The 16,005-nt window shown below is 34.3% G+C and overlaps 3 protein-coding genes and 1 long non-coding RNA gene across 4 annotated transcripts; 2 read left to right on the top strand and 2 right to left on the bottom strand.

The window, feature by feature from the left end:
* Nucleotides 1–423: 423 nt before the first annotated feature.
* Nucleotides 424–1,396, top strand: LOC125057557 (chorion class B protein PC10-like). The gene is made up of 2 exons (XM_047661324.1): nucleotides 424–555; nucleotides 766–1,396. Exons 1-2 carry the CDS (start codon nucleotides 508–510, stop codon nucleotides 1,174–1,176), a joined length of 459 nt encoding a protein of 152 aa, XP_047517280.1. The 5' UTR covers nucleotides 424–507; the 3' UTR covers nucleotides 1,177–1,396.
* A 1,463-nt stretch (nucleotides 1,397–2,859) lies between these two features.
* LOC125057560 lies at nucleotides 2,860–3,780 on the bottom strand. The gene is made up of 2 exons (XR_007118216.1): nucleotides 3,712–3,780; nucleotides 2,860–3,415 (listed from the first exon to the last, which is right to left on the bottom strand). It is a non-coding gene; the product is annotated as an uncharacterized LOC125057560 (long non-coding RNA).
* A 2,736-nt stretch (nucleotides 3,781–6,516) lies between these two features.
* Nucleotides 6,517–7,354, bottom strand: LOC125057559 (chorion class CA protein ERA.1-like). Its single transcript, XM_047661327.1, has 2 exons — nucleotides 7,193–7,354; nucleotides 6,517–6,904 (listed from the first exon to the last, which is right to left on the bottom strand). The coding sequence occupies exons 1-2, from the start codon at nucleotides 7,274–7,276 to the stop codon at nucleotides 6,554–6,556; spliced, it is 435 nt and encodes a 144-aa protein (XP_047517283.1). The 5' UTR covers nucleotides 7,277–7,354; the 3' UTR covers nucleotides 6,517–6,553.
* A 2,029-nt stretch (nucleotides 7,355–9,383) lies between these two features.
* On the top strand, nucleotides 9,384–10,606 carry LOC125057373 (chorion class CB protein M5H4-like). The gene is made up of 2 exons (XM_047661030.1): nucleotides 9,384–9,540; nucleotides 10,202–10,606. The coding sequence occupies exons 1-2, from the start codon at nucleotides 9,493–9,495 to the stop codon at nucleotides 10,565–10,567; spliced, it is 414 nt and encodes a 137-aa protein (XP_047516986.1). The 5' UTR covers nucleotides 9,384–9,492; the 3' UTR covers nucleotides 10,568–10,606.
* Nucleotides 10,607–16,005: the final 5,399 nt, after the last annotated feature.

Below are 16,005 nucleotides of genomic sequence, written 5' to 3' on the forward strand. Positions count from 1 at the left end.
ATATGGTAAAGATTAATAATGCTTAAGTTTAACTAATTAAAAAGACCATACAATTATGATTTGTCATATCACACGCCTTACAGAAGCGACGTGAAGATTACGGATGACATTAAAATATATGAAGGGGAAGGGCGGCAAAATCTCTAAAGGAAATTTTTTTTATGCAGGTAAAACTAATTATTTGGTCAAGATGTTCTGTGGTTATTTGGTTGGGTTACCTAAGTGACGGTTCAACGTTGCATAAATGTGTAAAATTTAAATTTTTAATATCGATATAGCTACCTACTAATGTTGTTGTTTCATTATTCTCGATAAAGTTGATAGGCTTACATTATTATGTAAAAAAATTATAATTACAAGTGTATTGTTAGGCCTATTTACCAATAGTGTATTGCATACATTTCTAAGAATTCTACTTTCTTATTATACAATAATTAGGTAATATGCACTATAAAAACGAAGACCTACTTTTGAAAACATCAAAAACAGCACTCGGTTGAAAACAATATGAATTCCAAAATTGTTTTGTCTTTCTTCGCTTTAATGCTTGTTCAGGTAATATTACAATAATTTATAACTAATTATAAATTTACTAGGGCATCGAATCTGTTTACAGAAAAAAATGCTGTGTTTATGAAACGTTTATACTCTGCAATTAGTATCGTAGACAATTTTTTTTAATCAAACATAACTAAAAAATAATATTACTTAAACATCGAGAAAAACACTCTTATAATAGTAATAATGTATGGTAAAAATTTACAGGCAATCTCTGGACAGTGCCTCAACAACCCAGCTTGGGGTCAACCAGCTTATGGACAAGCTTGGGGACCTATGGCTGCCCCATGGATGTCAGAATCATACAGCCCAGCCATGCTTTCCGCATCTAACGGCTGTGGTCTTTCCGTGTCCAGCTCTTCTCCCATCGCCCCAGTTGGAGTTTCCATGGCTTCAGAAAACGCTATTGAAGGACCTTTGGCTGTTGCTGGTCAAATACCGTTCTTGGGAGCTGTCCAGGTTGATGGAGCCCTCCCAACTGCTGGAGCTGGTGCTATCTCTTACGGCTCTGGTAATGGCCAGGTTGCGATATTAGCTGAGGATATTGCAGGAAGTTATGGAGCAGTTGCTCAAGGATTTGCTGGTCCATACAGAGGTCAATGTGGAGCGTACTATTAAAATCACAACTAGTTATTCTAAACCAAATAATGCAGTTAGTTACTGTGAGTTATGTGGGGCCCCAGCGCCTAACCACATGTAGTCAAATTTTATTTGTTTGATTGTCCACTTAAATGCGATTGTGAATAATCTAGCAAGCATTTGTTAGTATTTTGGTGTGTTTTAGAAAAATATAGTACAATTGTGTTTTGTTTTTAGTGTAATAAAAAAATTAAAAATATGTTATTGTCTATTTATTGATATGTTCAACTGGACTCGTTAAGCCTTACAATTAGCAGTTTTCCTATAAATCACACAAAGCAATACAACTAACGTGACCAAAATAAAATATAACAATTTACAAACGGGAATAAGATATATCATATTAAATATATAGACTAGAACAAATAACTGCTGTATACTATATTTTGAGAAATATAAGCCATTTATGAGGTTTAATTTTTTTTTTAAAAGTAAGTTTATAGATACTTAATTACATACTTATTTTGTAATTTAAGCTTTATAAAGAAACATTTGGTACGCCACAATAATATAAAGAACTGCCCTGCGATTCTGTAACTCACTTCACAAACTCACACAGCGGTTTTCGCATCGGCGGTCGCTCTCAAATCAATCGTGAAGCAGTCATTTTATGATTTGGCATTCTGAAAAGGTGGGAGCTTGTACTTTATTGTTTATCAGAATGCCAAATCATAAAATGACTGCTTCACGATTGATTTGAGAGCGACCGCCGATGCGAAAACCGCTGTGTGAGTTCGTGAAGTGAGTTACAGAATCGCAGGGCTGAAGAGCTTAAGCGAATTAAATCAGATTTCTTTACAAACACACTTCGCCCAGACATTAAGAGAGGTTTCAAGTCAATTACATAACCGAAATTTACGGACATCATGAAATAGATTATCTGTGTGTTTGTACCTTTGAGTTTTAATGATAGTCTAGCATAGGCAATTATCAAATGTAAAATGTTTATTCCCCGTTTTCTATTTGTAACCGTCTTTAGAAACATTTTAACGTAGGTAATTTAAGGAATAATTAATACTGTTTCAAAAATAAAAAAAGACGTAACATTTTGTAGGATATAAAGCTTTTACATTAGCAGTAAATATGACATGTAAATTGCGAATTGCAAATAAGTAAGACATGTAAATTCAGATATAAAATAATCCGTCTCCATCGTAATGCTTTTAGTCAAAATCAAATCAAATCATTTCAATTAGACCACCTAAAATGGCACTTTTGAACGTCAAACAAAATTTCTAAGAAGATTCTAGTTGCCCCTTCCAAAAGGTAGTTTCGTGTGGAGAATAATGGGCAAGAAACTCCACACTTTATATCAACAAAATACGTTTTATATCAACTTCTGTATGCCATATTAATGTTTTATTGTTAAGTGTCGATTAGAAGCTTCTTAATGAAAAAAAATACAAAATGTGAACCGTCTTTTGTTCAAACTAAAATGTTTTTAATAATTTTTCCCTGATATCGTAGAAATGAACTCCGAATGAACTCTGTACTCTAGCAGTACTGAACGCTACGATTACATATAAAGATGGTATACTAAGTATTAATTAGCTTCAGTAGTAAAATGAATATTGCTAATCTTTAATGATTATAATACATTACGTACATTGTTCTCTGGGATTCAGTGTGGGGTGTGTGAAAAAAAAATAAGAAATAACAAAATTAACGAAACATTGTATTAACATTTATTATCAACAGGTTTTTAATAATACCCTTCATAGGTATACCCACTTGCTCCATAAGAGTAGCCTGGGTAGCCATAACCAGTAAGATCTTCAGCCATTATTGCAACCTGGCCATTACCACCATTATATGAAACAGCCCCAGCACCAGAGGTAGGAAGATTACCTTGAACACCAACAGCTCCTAGGAACGGCATTTGCCCAGCTACTGCTAATGGACCCTCGAAGGCATTATCTGACATCATAGTCACACCTACTGGGGCCACCGGTGATGAACTGGATACGGCAAGACCACATGCGTTTGATGCAGATAGACTTGCTGGGTTATACGGACTTGACACATAATAGCTATTAGACATGTATGAAGAAGCAGGTGCGTATGACATAGGGGCGGGTGCGTATGGGACTGGGGCAGGTGCGTATTGTACTGGGGCTGGTGCGTACGGCACTGGAGCAGGCCCATAAGGCATGGGGTAAGATGGACTCCAAGCTATGTTTTCAGCAAACGCATTACCGATACATTGTGCGGTGATGCTCTGAAATATAATAATTACAGAAAATTATTTATTGTGTTAACTTAACAAAATATGTGTATAAAATTTATAACAAAACAAAATGTAAATATTGTTTTCTTATAATAAGCAAATTCGTAACTGACCTAATAAATATATTATTAAGATGTGTACCATGTCACAATCGTATTAACAAATCATGATATATTTCTAAGTACTAAAATGCCGAATTGACGTTTGAATTAAAATTTTATTTGTAAATAACTAATAGTTAAGAATCCTATTCTACACATATTATAATAAGTGTATACATTTATTACCTGCATCAAAAAAGCTTGAGCGCATAAAATAATGATTTTGAAGGACATCTTCTGTATTCAAAAGTATACTATGAATATTACATTCTCTAGGTCTATTTTATATCATAACAAATAAAATTAGGAAACAATTCATAGAAAACAGTGTAATTTACTGTAATACTAGTTTCACGGAAATCATAATTATAACACACAGTGACACAATTATGAATAGACGAATATAATGGAGAAATGAATTTTTTCGTGTTTGCTTAAATCGAAGCAAGCAAACGAAAACATCACATGTTAAAATAAGGAGAATAAATACCTATGAAAATATGTTAGGAAATGGCTCGTGAAAAAATGACACGAGAACTTAAGAAGGTACAGCGCTAACCCGATCCATGCAACTTCCTCACAATTGTTTAGGAAGTGATTTGAAATATTAAGAATTATTTGTTGTTTTAAATGTTAAATTTCAGTTTTCTTTATATAGTTTTGTCTATTGATGTACCTTTTTGTTTTATTTTTCGTATATGATATTGTTTATCTATCTAATCTGTTTTGGCTTTCTGTACTGTCTAAATGTTTGTTTTATAAGACTATGTATGTTAGCTGTAAGATTACTTATAATTAAATCAATAAAATATAATAGCCCACAATATTACAAAACTCCCAAGGGGTTTCGATTTGATAGACTTAGCGTTAGAACATTTTCATTAATAACACAAAACATTTAGAAACATAATAAATAAATAAATCGTTTATTTGCAGAGAAAGTGGTACATTTAGATCGATTAATTATAAAAAGCCGCACAATCAGCCATATAAAAATAGGCATACAAATGTCATGTAATAAGAAACTTAACATAATAAGTTATTTGCAATTGTTGTCAAACTTATGGTCTAAAATACTTGCCAACGCTATAAAGGCGTGCCTTAAAAAATTTAATCTGAACATCTACTTGGAATTGATTGATGACCTTCTTTTCTTTAAGGTCGGTTTAAAAAAGATTTTGTTCAATTTATTAGTGACTGTAAGTACAGTTTTTACTAGTAGTAACCTTTTTAGGTCTGGACCTCAGATTTCTGTATCTGATTCATAATCACTTGTCAATCTAATAGGCAAGTAGGTGGTCAGCCTCCGGCCGGTTTCATCAGGATGTTTTCCTTCACACATAGAAAGAAAGCCCATTGCCGGTGAACGAACCTACGACCTCAGGGATGAGAGTCGCACGCTGAAGCCACTAGGCCAACACTGCTCGTATAATTTCGCTTTATGATTTATTTGTTTATTTCGTAATGCTTCAGCTCACAAAAAATATATACAAACAAACAATTACACTAAAAATATAGCAAGACATGCAATACATTATATTTACAAAAAGGTTAAAACATTTACCAAACGGAAAAAACAATACAAATTATTCAACAGATTTAACTAAGTAATACGTAATTTGGCTGTGATGTGTGATGGTGTAAAAATGATGGTATGTGGGGTATGCTCATGATGCAGGTGATTTTGCGCTTTGGATATTCTTAATACTCAAGTTAACCATATTCCGCGATAGCTTAAACAAGTCAAGGATTAAATATTGGTCGTTGTATGCCCGGGCTGCGCGATACAAAACTGAGTTATTTGCATGTGTTAATTAGTGTAGTTAGTGTTGATGTGAGGAACATGAAACAAAGCACGACTACAAGTCTTGTAGGCAGGAACATGGAAGGGCAATTTTTCTAGAAGTCAGCTGCAATTAATTTTATTTGAGATGATGTCATGTAGTAGCAATAAAGCGTATTGTTTTCGTTGAGAATCTGTGTTAATTTAAAATATTCACATGCGTTTTCAAAACTAACATGCTCATGAAACAATATAATTTATTGTCGTGTAGTCGGTTTTCCGTAAAATCGTATACAATAAATAAAGTTCTCTTAGAATACAATTGTTTTTCAAGAATTTCGGATTCGGCTGTTTGACCATAAAGATTGAGATGATTGGAAGTTTTTAAGTAAATAAAATTAGTTGTCTATTGTACCTACAAGAAGTTTAAAAAATGAGGCACATCTTAGATCCTCAACGTAATCAGTGACAATTGTTTATTTAATAAGGCTGTAATTACCGCTAACTCGAGTGGAGGTACTCCTAGGCAGTGGCGTAATTATACCATCTGGGGCCCGTGGCAAATCTTCTTTTGTGGCAATTCTTTTGATGGGGCCCTATCAGTAGAAATCGTCCCTACTCAGTAAAATTTTTATAAACTTCGAGATTTTCCGTGTACTCAAATTCACGTTGTATATGTCCCACTAATGGCCATAGGCCTCCTCTCTTAGGCGAGAGAAAAAAAAAATTATCAACCTCCTGTGCTTGACAAACACTACTCATATTACCTACATTCGTATTCAGTAGAGTTTGGTTATTGGGATGGACATAGGAGATCGATCGACTGTCACGGTCTGATCTCAGATTGTTTTCAATCTGATATTATGGATTGATTATTGGGTTCGGGCGTAAAACAATACAACCTTGATAGTGTTAAGGAATAACTGAAACGTCGATGGATTTTTGGGACGACTTTTTTCTGTCTCCGTACACGACAAAACCTGCATTGTTTCGACGTGTTATTTTTAAATTCTATATCGTAATAGTAATTTTGGAAGCTTATAAAGATATTGCAAGCTTATAATTATATAATACAACCCATATTTGTTTTAAATGAATCAAACGCTAATATTCATGATAAGACAACTATTTTGGCAGATTGATGTGTCGTTTGTATTATATAGCGACAGCGCATAAATTCCTGTTTGGGAGGTAAAAAAAAACGAAAATTCTATTCATATTAATTTAATTTGAACTAGTATTGAATTAGTATATGATTGGACCAGCGGCTCCACATCCGCAGCTACCAGCAATAGAGACCACACCACCAGCTGGGAGGTCACCCGCGAAGCGTACAGCACCGAGTATGGGCACCTGTCCCGCTACCATAGTGGTACCAGCTACTGGCATCTCTCCGGCTACGGCTACATCACCGATACCAGAACCTCCATAGGCACCAGCGATGTTAGCGAAGGGGGCTAAACCGGGATTCGCAAGAGCGGGGTTAGCTAGAGCTGGTCCTACTAAACCAGCCTGGCTTAAAGCAAGGCCTTGGTTTGCCAAGCCTGGATATGCCGCGGGACCCATGGGTGCGCCAATGCATTGACTGTAGACATTCTGAAAAATTATATGTAAAGAGATATAGAACTCTGCTGACAAAAGGCCATTCTTTCAAACAGATTCTGTATCATAGCAATGATTATATTAATTTCATATTGGTTGATTGTATAATTTGGTTGTAATATGATAAGCTATGAATATAAAAAAAGAAAAGCAGGTATTTTTAATTTTGTACAATTGCGCTTTTACGATTTGTAAATTGTAAAATATAGTACGAAATAAGATTTTGAATGTTATACTTTATTTATATTTATTAATTTAGGGGTTTTTTTTAAACTTGCTTACCTGGATCAAGCAAGCTTGAACGCACACGACCAAGAAAGCAAAAGTCGACATTGTTCTTGAATTTACTACAATGAGAGCATACATAAAAACTATCACATTTTATATACTTCGATGTCACAATTTAATTGAGAAATTGAATACGTGATTTATTAAATTTGTTTATACTAACCGATTGATAACAATTTCTTACGCCTCTATTTATAAACCTATGCCTTCTTTATAAATACGCGAAATTTATTACATAAGTTAAAAATTTACATTACAATAACAATACAAATTTACATATACCTAATATGCTTCTATTTTAGCACATTTTGATTAACTTACTTACCTTTGTCTTTTGTTACATGAAGAGGCTTTTAATGGAATTCCCATATTCATAGGATAGATAGAGAGACATAGATGCAGTCCTCTTGTTTTACTAATATTTTTATAGGAAACGTGCTTGTGCTAAACCTACAAAAACTCCTACAAAATCTTAGTCTTGGCCTCAGATGGCATCCGTTTCTTTCATCGTTTTTTTTTTTTTTGTATATTATATATATATTTTATTAAGTAGGTGATCAGCCTTCTGTGTCAGACACATGTCGTAGAATTTTGGGTTAGAGACTTGCTGGTGTCCTACCGACTCCGTTTTCTTCGGTTGCCTTCATCGCAGGAGCAAGTTTTAATTGCCCCCGTAGAAAGTGCAACGCCGTGAATTAAAGATCCGTTCTCCGCGTTGAAGTTTGGACGCTTAAGTCCACTAATTACTGTAAAAGTAAGTAAAGATACCAGGAGGGAATAGGCAAGTACCTGATCAGCGTTGCATCCGTTCCAATCAGCAATGCAAAAGCAATCTGCTGAAGCGTTAAGAGCAGTTAGACCAAGCTGATGATCTCGATTATTTATTAATGAAGCATGAATTTTAACACCATCGTTATATTGAAATAAATCAGTTACTATAAGTAAAGTGTAAGTAAAAAGTGATAGTATCATAGATATCTATTTCAAAGTACTATCACGAAAGGGAAGCCTACAAAACTCGGATAAAAAGTCTTAATTCCTCTCATTCATAACGTCTTAATTAGTACATGTACTATTGAAACAATTTACACTGCGTCTACTAGGCGTCGCTCTGGTAAATTGAACAATATCGCTAGAAAACAATGTATGTTACATTGACCAACAAAATTAGTTAGTAGTAGTAATTAGTTAGTAGCAATAGGATTTTTATGGAATTTAAATAAAGATTTAGAGTAGGTCCTAAGTCGAAATTCAGTAAGTAAGAGACACTCAGCGCGTACTATGACACCCATATGTCAAAATCTACCTTTTTGACATAAGAAAGTCCATACTGAGTCTTAACTTCAAATCTTACACCAAGTGCCTCGCGCGAACTAAACTAGAACTGCATGTTTACTCTAGCGCGTTTAACGCAACCAATTTGGAACATTTATCCTACAAACGGTAATAATAATAAATAATACATGTCGGAGCAATGGCGCTGATATCAGCCCTGCGATTCTGTAACTCACTTCACGAACTCACACAGCGGTTTTCGCATCGGCGGTCGCTCTCAAATCAGTCGTGAAGCAGTAATTTTATGATTTGGCATTCTGATAAACAATAAAGTACAAGCTCCCACCTTTTCAGAATGCCAAATCATAAAATTACTGCTTCACGACTGATTTGAGAGCGACCGCCGATGCGAAAACCGCTGTGTGAGTTCGTGAAGTGAGTTACAGAATCGCAGGGCAGCTGCCATTGTCATTTTAATTTATACATCAAAGAATAATCATCAAAAAATAATTACTTCTAATTTGTAGATCTATTCATATTGGCAAACAAAATAAAGTATGTAACCGTTTTGAACTAATTTGAAGTTATTAAATTATAAACACAATGGCAGCTGATTCCAGCCCCATTGCTCCGACATGAATAAGATTTTTTTTTCATTCCATATCATTATTCTATCTTTCAGTAATTACTGATTCGATAGAACGACACAATATTTATACCCACACCAATTAACCTAGATAAAAAAACATTTAAAAAATATATTTATATATAGATACTTTAAAGGTTGCGTTCATCGGTAAACATTAAGGCATATCAAATAATTCACGCAAACATAGATTAAAGGCACTATGAGTAATAATCAGGGCTTCTGTTTAAACATGAAGGTCACGAAAGATAACTTTACCTAAAATACCAACGCAGTCACGTCACAACGATAAAGGTCCAAATCTTTTAGCTGTATATAAATTCACTAAATATTTGTGTCGAAACATTCTCATCCTGATCAACGAGAAGAGACAATGGCAGTTAAGGCAGTCTTCGTTTGCGTAACCGTCCTTTTGGTCCAGGTAATCTCAAAGATTTCGATTACAACATTTAAAAGTCAAAATCAAATTAAGGGGATTAAAGGGAGAGTAGGGCTTATTGGTTGTTGAACAGTCACGAGCAGTATATAGAATACTTGCTGCCAAGAATTTATTGCATCCTAAATAAATAATTTTAAAATTGTGATAAATGAACATCTTAAACAGTAAAAACTTTTATTAAAAAATATTGGTTGTTTGTAAAGTAGGTTTACGATCGAGATGTTTACGTGATAACGTCTTATTGGTGATATAAGTTTTTGGGAAGTAAGGAATTAATGAAGATAACAATTTTTTCAAATTTTAAATTACATCTATCGTTTTATTCACACTTTTGATGATAAATTTCGGGTGTAAAATGACAAGTTTACTTATTCGACTATGATATACATTTTTCTTCATACATTCACGGAATGACTGGCAGCGCTCGAGATGAGACGGGAGATCGGTCCGTCTCTCTCTCGTTATACCTGCGATCGCGCTCGTGAGGTTTTGGTGTGACACAAGTTTCTGAACATGTCACCCGACTAAAACGATTTTAAAGACGTTATCACGTCAAAATATCATAAATAATAGCAACTACGTCACACTGCATAATTAAAATAATTATATATGAATTTTAATCTAATTCAACTCCATTTTGCAGATGATATCTGGCCGATGCATTTCACGTGCATCAGGACCCCATTTCCGCTCCCCAATCGCTGCTCCCCATGGAGCAGCTTCTTGGGGGGCTCCTGAAGCCCGGCTGGCCCCACGTTTCGGGATGGGCATAAACAATTTCGCTGCCTCCCGTGGTGGAGTTTTGGAAGTGTATTCTTCCTCTCCAATTCCTGTTACCGGTATTTCTGTTTACTCAGAAAACGCTATAGAAGGAAGACTGGCTGTGGTTGGTGAACTGCCCTTCTTGGGAACAGTGGCAGTGGATGGAGCACTGCCAACTTACGGCTCTGGAGCTGTTAGTTACAATAGTGGAAATGAAAATGTTGCTATCACTCGAGAAGCGTGCTGATTTATTAGATGATTTATTATTATATTGACTCGGTTCTGCTTTTTTGGTTTCATTTCATCCTATTTAAAGATGTGAACACCGAAATAAAACCTAAAGTAGTCTGAAATAGATGCATAATTATGACCAATAATACATACATATAATATTATGGTAAGACGTTTTGTAATGAGCAAATTTAATACAAAAATTGTTTTAAATTTAGTTTAATTATATATTGAAATACCTCATTCGAAATACCTAAACAAATGCTATTGAATTGATAAAATAATCTATTACAAACTTATTACTAAATAAAGAAAAGCGTTTCGTCATTACAGATTTTAAGATAAAAAATAGCTTATATTTGAGCGTATGTAAACGATTCGTGTAGTATTTTCTTAATTTTACAATGTTACGATTATTGGTTATCTGTATTATTGCTTTTGTTCAGGTAAACATGACAATTGATTTTAATTCTGCGAATTTTTATTTTGTAAAACTTTATCATATTTCAAAAATTAAATTTCAATGTCTCACTGTTTTACTGACGAAATACTTCGCACTTTCCTGTATTTTTTCATTAAAACAAATTAATTCATCATTTTCGCTTCCTTAGTTTATTTCCAATAGAGGAGGAGTTACTGGCAAGCAATGCAAACAGTATGAATCAGTGGTACTACAACCTCTTTAGGTCGGGGCTCAGATTTCGGAATCTGTTTCATGATCATTTTTCAATCTAATAGGCAAGTAGGTGATCGGCCACCTGTATCTGACACACGCTGTCGACTTTTTGTATCTAAGACATGTCGGTTTCCTCGCGATGTTTTCCTTCACCGTTCGAGCGAATGTTAAATTCGCACATAGAAAGAAAGTCCATTGGTGCACAGCCGGGGATCGATCCTACGACCTCAGGTATGAGAGTCGCACGCTGAAGCCACTAGGCCAACACTGCTCCTTTACACCATAAGTTAAAACATTATGATAGAAATTGTAATCCGTTATCCTTTTTCCAGAATGCTGCCAGTCAAGCACTTAGGCCTGGCATGCCTAACCAGTTAGGCATGAACAGTCTTACAAACAACGCCCTACTTGCAAACAATATGGCGCTGGGACAAGATATAGCTGCTTCCGGTCTTTCGGCGCTTGGAAATGGCATAGCTGGAAACGCCATAGCTGCTAATGCTAATGCGATAAATGCCAATGCTGCAAATGCTAATTTAAATAACCTTTCCATCGGTGGACTGCCAATCTCTGGAGTGTCACCAATTGGTTACGGCGATGTTGCCGTTGTGGGCGAAATGCCTGTTGGTGGATCTACAGCGGTAGTGGGTAATGTGCCGGTAATTGGTTTTGTGACATTTGAAGGGAACGTCCCAGCTGGGGGCACGGTCACTTTGGCAAGCAATTGCGGATGTAATGGAGCAGCTGTTTATTAGTATTAATTAATTTATACACGATTAAATTATGTGATTATGATCTATTTGTTTCACTAACCCTAACGGCAGACATGAATATTAATCAAGGTGATCGTTCTACGAAAACACATTTTTTGAAGTTATACTTCTTTAGGCGCGTTATGAAAAATATAATTATACGATGCGCGCGCACCGTGACACAAAATTAACAGAATGATGTTGCCCACGGAAGATTCTACGGCATTGGACATAATTTAAAAACAACATTCGAATAATAATAGAATTTATGTTACACTTAATGTAAGATAATAATAATAAATATTTATTTATTTAATTTTTCAAATGTAAACTATACTTTATTGACTATAATGACTGCTTTTCCAGTCTTTGATTATTTAATTGTAATTAATTATTTGCATGCAATCAAAAACTATTTTTAATAATGCCAGAGAAGTATAACTTCTTACGCGCGTACATAAGTACACGCACCCTTTTTTAATGTGTTTACAATAAAAAAATCCTTTCAAATAGAAATCTGACGCAGAATAATTATAATTACCTAACGAACATATTGTGAAAGTGATAACCGCAGTTTTTATTATAACATATATATTAGTAATATGTAAATTATATTATTTTTATCTACCGTCTGTGTATAGGTCTAAAGTCTAAACTTCTTCTTCCTTAATATTCAAATTATAGCTTTAATCTTTGACCAAACTTCATAATTTCTGACCGTTTTGAAATCTAAGGAATGGTATTTTTGGTAGCATTGTTTAAATTAATCATAGTATATGTCGCAATAGTACAAGTTACTGACACAGTTTTGTATAGAAGGTTCGGAAATGAATAACTAGAAATCAGAAAAAATAGAAAAACTCCCTAATGTGTATGTTCAGGTGAAACGGTTGGACTTTTGCATTCTGTTTTGACGTCCGGTGATGAAATTAAGCTGCAGCTATTAATCTGAAAAGTCCTTTGAAACACTCCCCATGATATGCGATAGAAGATACAAAGAGCGCTAACGTCTTCGCAACGCCAAATGATCTAGTCCAGTACCAACGCCATGTGGGGTCAGATTTATACTTTAATAGAGTACTTAACAAAGCATAAACTAAACTTTTGTAGATAGGCAGATAAACATGTTTTGTTTTAAGTTCTATTTGTCTGGATATTTAAAATTTATTTCACCGTGAGACAGAGAACAGACATTTATCAGGGTTTTACCGAAAAACTTCTATTACCAACTTAGTAGTGAAGTAATGAGTGCATCTCAAGCGTGCCACTAGTAAAATTCAAAATTCAGTTGTAAAGTACGTATATAGCATTAAAGTTTGAGCGGAAAGAGAACCGGCGCGGCGTGGCGTGGCGGTTATGTGAACTAATATAATTCTTATTTGCTATGCTTCACTTTATACACAAAAATTATATACTTGTATTTTTCATATAAAGGTGACGAACGAACTTTTAACATAAGTCTTCTCAATATAACAAAAAAGGTAATTTAGCACGGCCCCAATCTCAACATCCACGGCGCAACGGTTCTTTTCGCACAGTACTAGTGTGAATGAAGATCGACCGAGCTCCTCCAACCTATCATTTACGAGCTATTGTCTTGTCTTCAAGCGCGTAAAGATATTATAGATCAGCCCTGCGATTCTGTAACTCACTTTTCGAACTCACACATCGGTTTTCGCATCGGCAGTCGCTCTGAAATCAGTCGTCAAGCAGTCATTTTATGAATTGGCATTCTAATAAACAATAAACTTCGAGCGACTGCCGATGCGAAAACCGCTGTGCGAGTTCGAAAAGTGAGTTACAGAATCGCAGGGCAGTACAAAGTTTCATCATAGGAAGTTGTATATTTCAATATGTAATAATAAAACTACATTATATTAAATAGTCAATAATTTAATTGTCTAATACGTAGTGTTATAATAATTATTTACAATAAATAAGTTTATTAATCTATTGAGCGTTGACCGGTCTTCCACAGCTATAATTAACGGCCGCAGATCCATCTGTGGGTAAATTGCCATTTACGGCAACTGTTCCAAATATTGGATACTGTCCATTCACAGAAACCGTACCACCAACTTCTAAAGCATCAGCCATTAACTGAATTCCAAAAGGTGGACTGTTAGGAGACCCACTTGTAACAATGAATGCATGTGGTCCATCACCAAGACTAAATGTTGCCATGTTCCCATTTAAATTGACTAAATTATTAGCCCAAAAACCTGCGTTTGGAAGGTTATTTGGCAAATTTACATTTGCATTTTCCAAATTCGTGTTAACATTTGCAATGTTTTTGTTAGGCCAAGATGGTTGAAATCTGGCGAGTTCTGCCATGCCAAAGTTTAAATTTGCTTGCTCGGCGTTCGCGATGTGCCCGTTAGCGAATTTAGCATTCGCTAGTTCTGCGTTCGCAAGTTGAGCGTTTGCAAACTTTGCATTAGCAATTTCCGCGTTTGCAATTTGTGCGTTTGCAATTCTTGCATTTTCTAATTCGGCGTTAGTAACCTGTGCGTTTGCTATATTGGCATTGAGAAAATTATTAGTATTGTAATTAGCATACGGTAACGGTCTAGATATCGCCGCCCGATTATGTGCTATGGGAGTAAAATTATTTAGATTTTGGGCTGGTCCTTGTATATTGCCTTGAATATTTCTTGGAACATATGAAAATACATGGGCTGTTGATGTCTGAAAAATTAGATTTTATATAGAATTATAAATAGAATTTCGTTAATCAGTCAGATAAATTCTTATTTACTTACCTGTATTAATACTATACAAAAGGCACAGATTAAAATCATGATGTCCAATACTTTGAGGCAATTAAAGAATTTTCAAAATCTTAACGACTTTTATACGCGCCAGATAATGAGCTTATCTTTTGTTTTAAACGTGACTTAACTTAGGCAATTTTTTGATGTCGATTAACATAATACAGATAACAATTATGAAATCGATTCGAGAAAACTTTGAACTACTGAGACTACTATGCCTAAATTTCGTTAGCGACTTCAAGAAATCAAAGAAGTTTTAGGCATACATGATTATTGTTTCCTTACCAAAACTCTATTTTTTAATATAAACAACCCAAAAAAAACCCAAAAAAAATCATAATAATAAAATAATAATATAGGTAATTTCGTAGATTTGTTAGCATACAGTTTATTTAGTATAATAAAAAACCAAGTCTTATATCATATTGTTTAATGAAATAAATACAAATGTTCGATGTACCAAAACAAATTGCACACAAAATATGTTAGTCCTAAAATTGATAATCAAAACGAAAGTGCGCAAACAATCATATGCCAATATTTTTATTCAAATTTCCATATTTGACAGCCACGATATATCGAGATTCTTCCATCCGGTATAGGTCCGTATTCTACGTGAAATCAAATCTTATCCTAAGAAATGTACTTTATGGTATATAGTATTTGACAGTCTTCAAGACTGCATTAACATAAACTATATTGAATATGTTATTTAAGTAACCTTATAGCTTATAGCAGCCAATTTAGAAATCATTTGATACGGAAGGGTTTAAACTTTTAAGCGGGAAAATTTAAAAATAAAAATGATGGCATTTGTTCGTCAGCACACGTATTTAATGTCAGAATAAATTAAGGAATGTAGGGAACTCGATTGTTATAAAAATGCAATTCTATAATTGACTAGAAAATATTTTGAGTATAGATGTATTTTTAAATGAATAAACTTTTGAGTGACTAAATCGTTATATTAGAAATGGCCGTAAATAAGTTATTTTTTCATAGATTTTTGTGCCGTGTCTTATAGGTGAAGCATTCAATTATTATATATTCAGTTTTATATGACGATTTAAGTTGCAGATTATAGATTTTTATTTGCCTATATAGTATGCACAATCCATATCAAATGGTCACTGGGTTTTAAGCAATCATGCCGTATATTGAAAATGTAAATTGTTTTAAAAACTATCGTAAAACAGCGGTTGAAGCTTTTTCTAATGAGAGGTAAAAATACGACCATCCATAACAATGATTC

Source organism: Pieris napi, chromosome 16 (assembly GCF_905475465.1).
Source record: "Pieris napi chromosome 16, ilPieNapi1.2, whole genome shotgun sequence".
NCBI lineage: Eukaryota > Metazoa > Arthropoda > Insecta > Lepidoptera > Pieridae > Pieris > Pieris napi.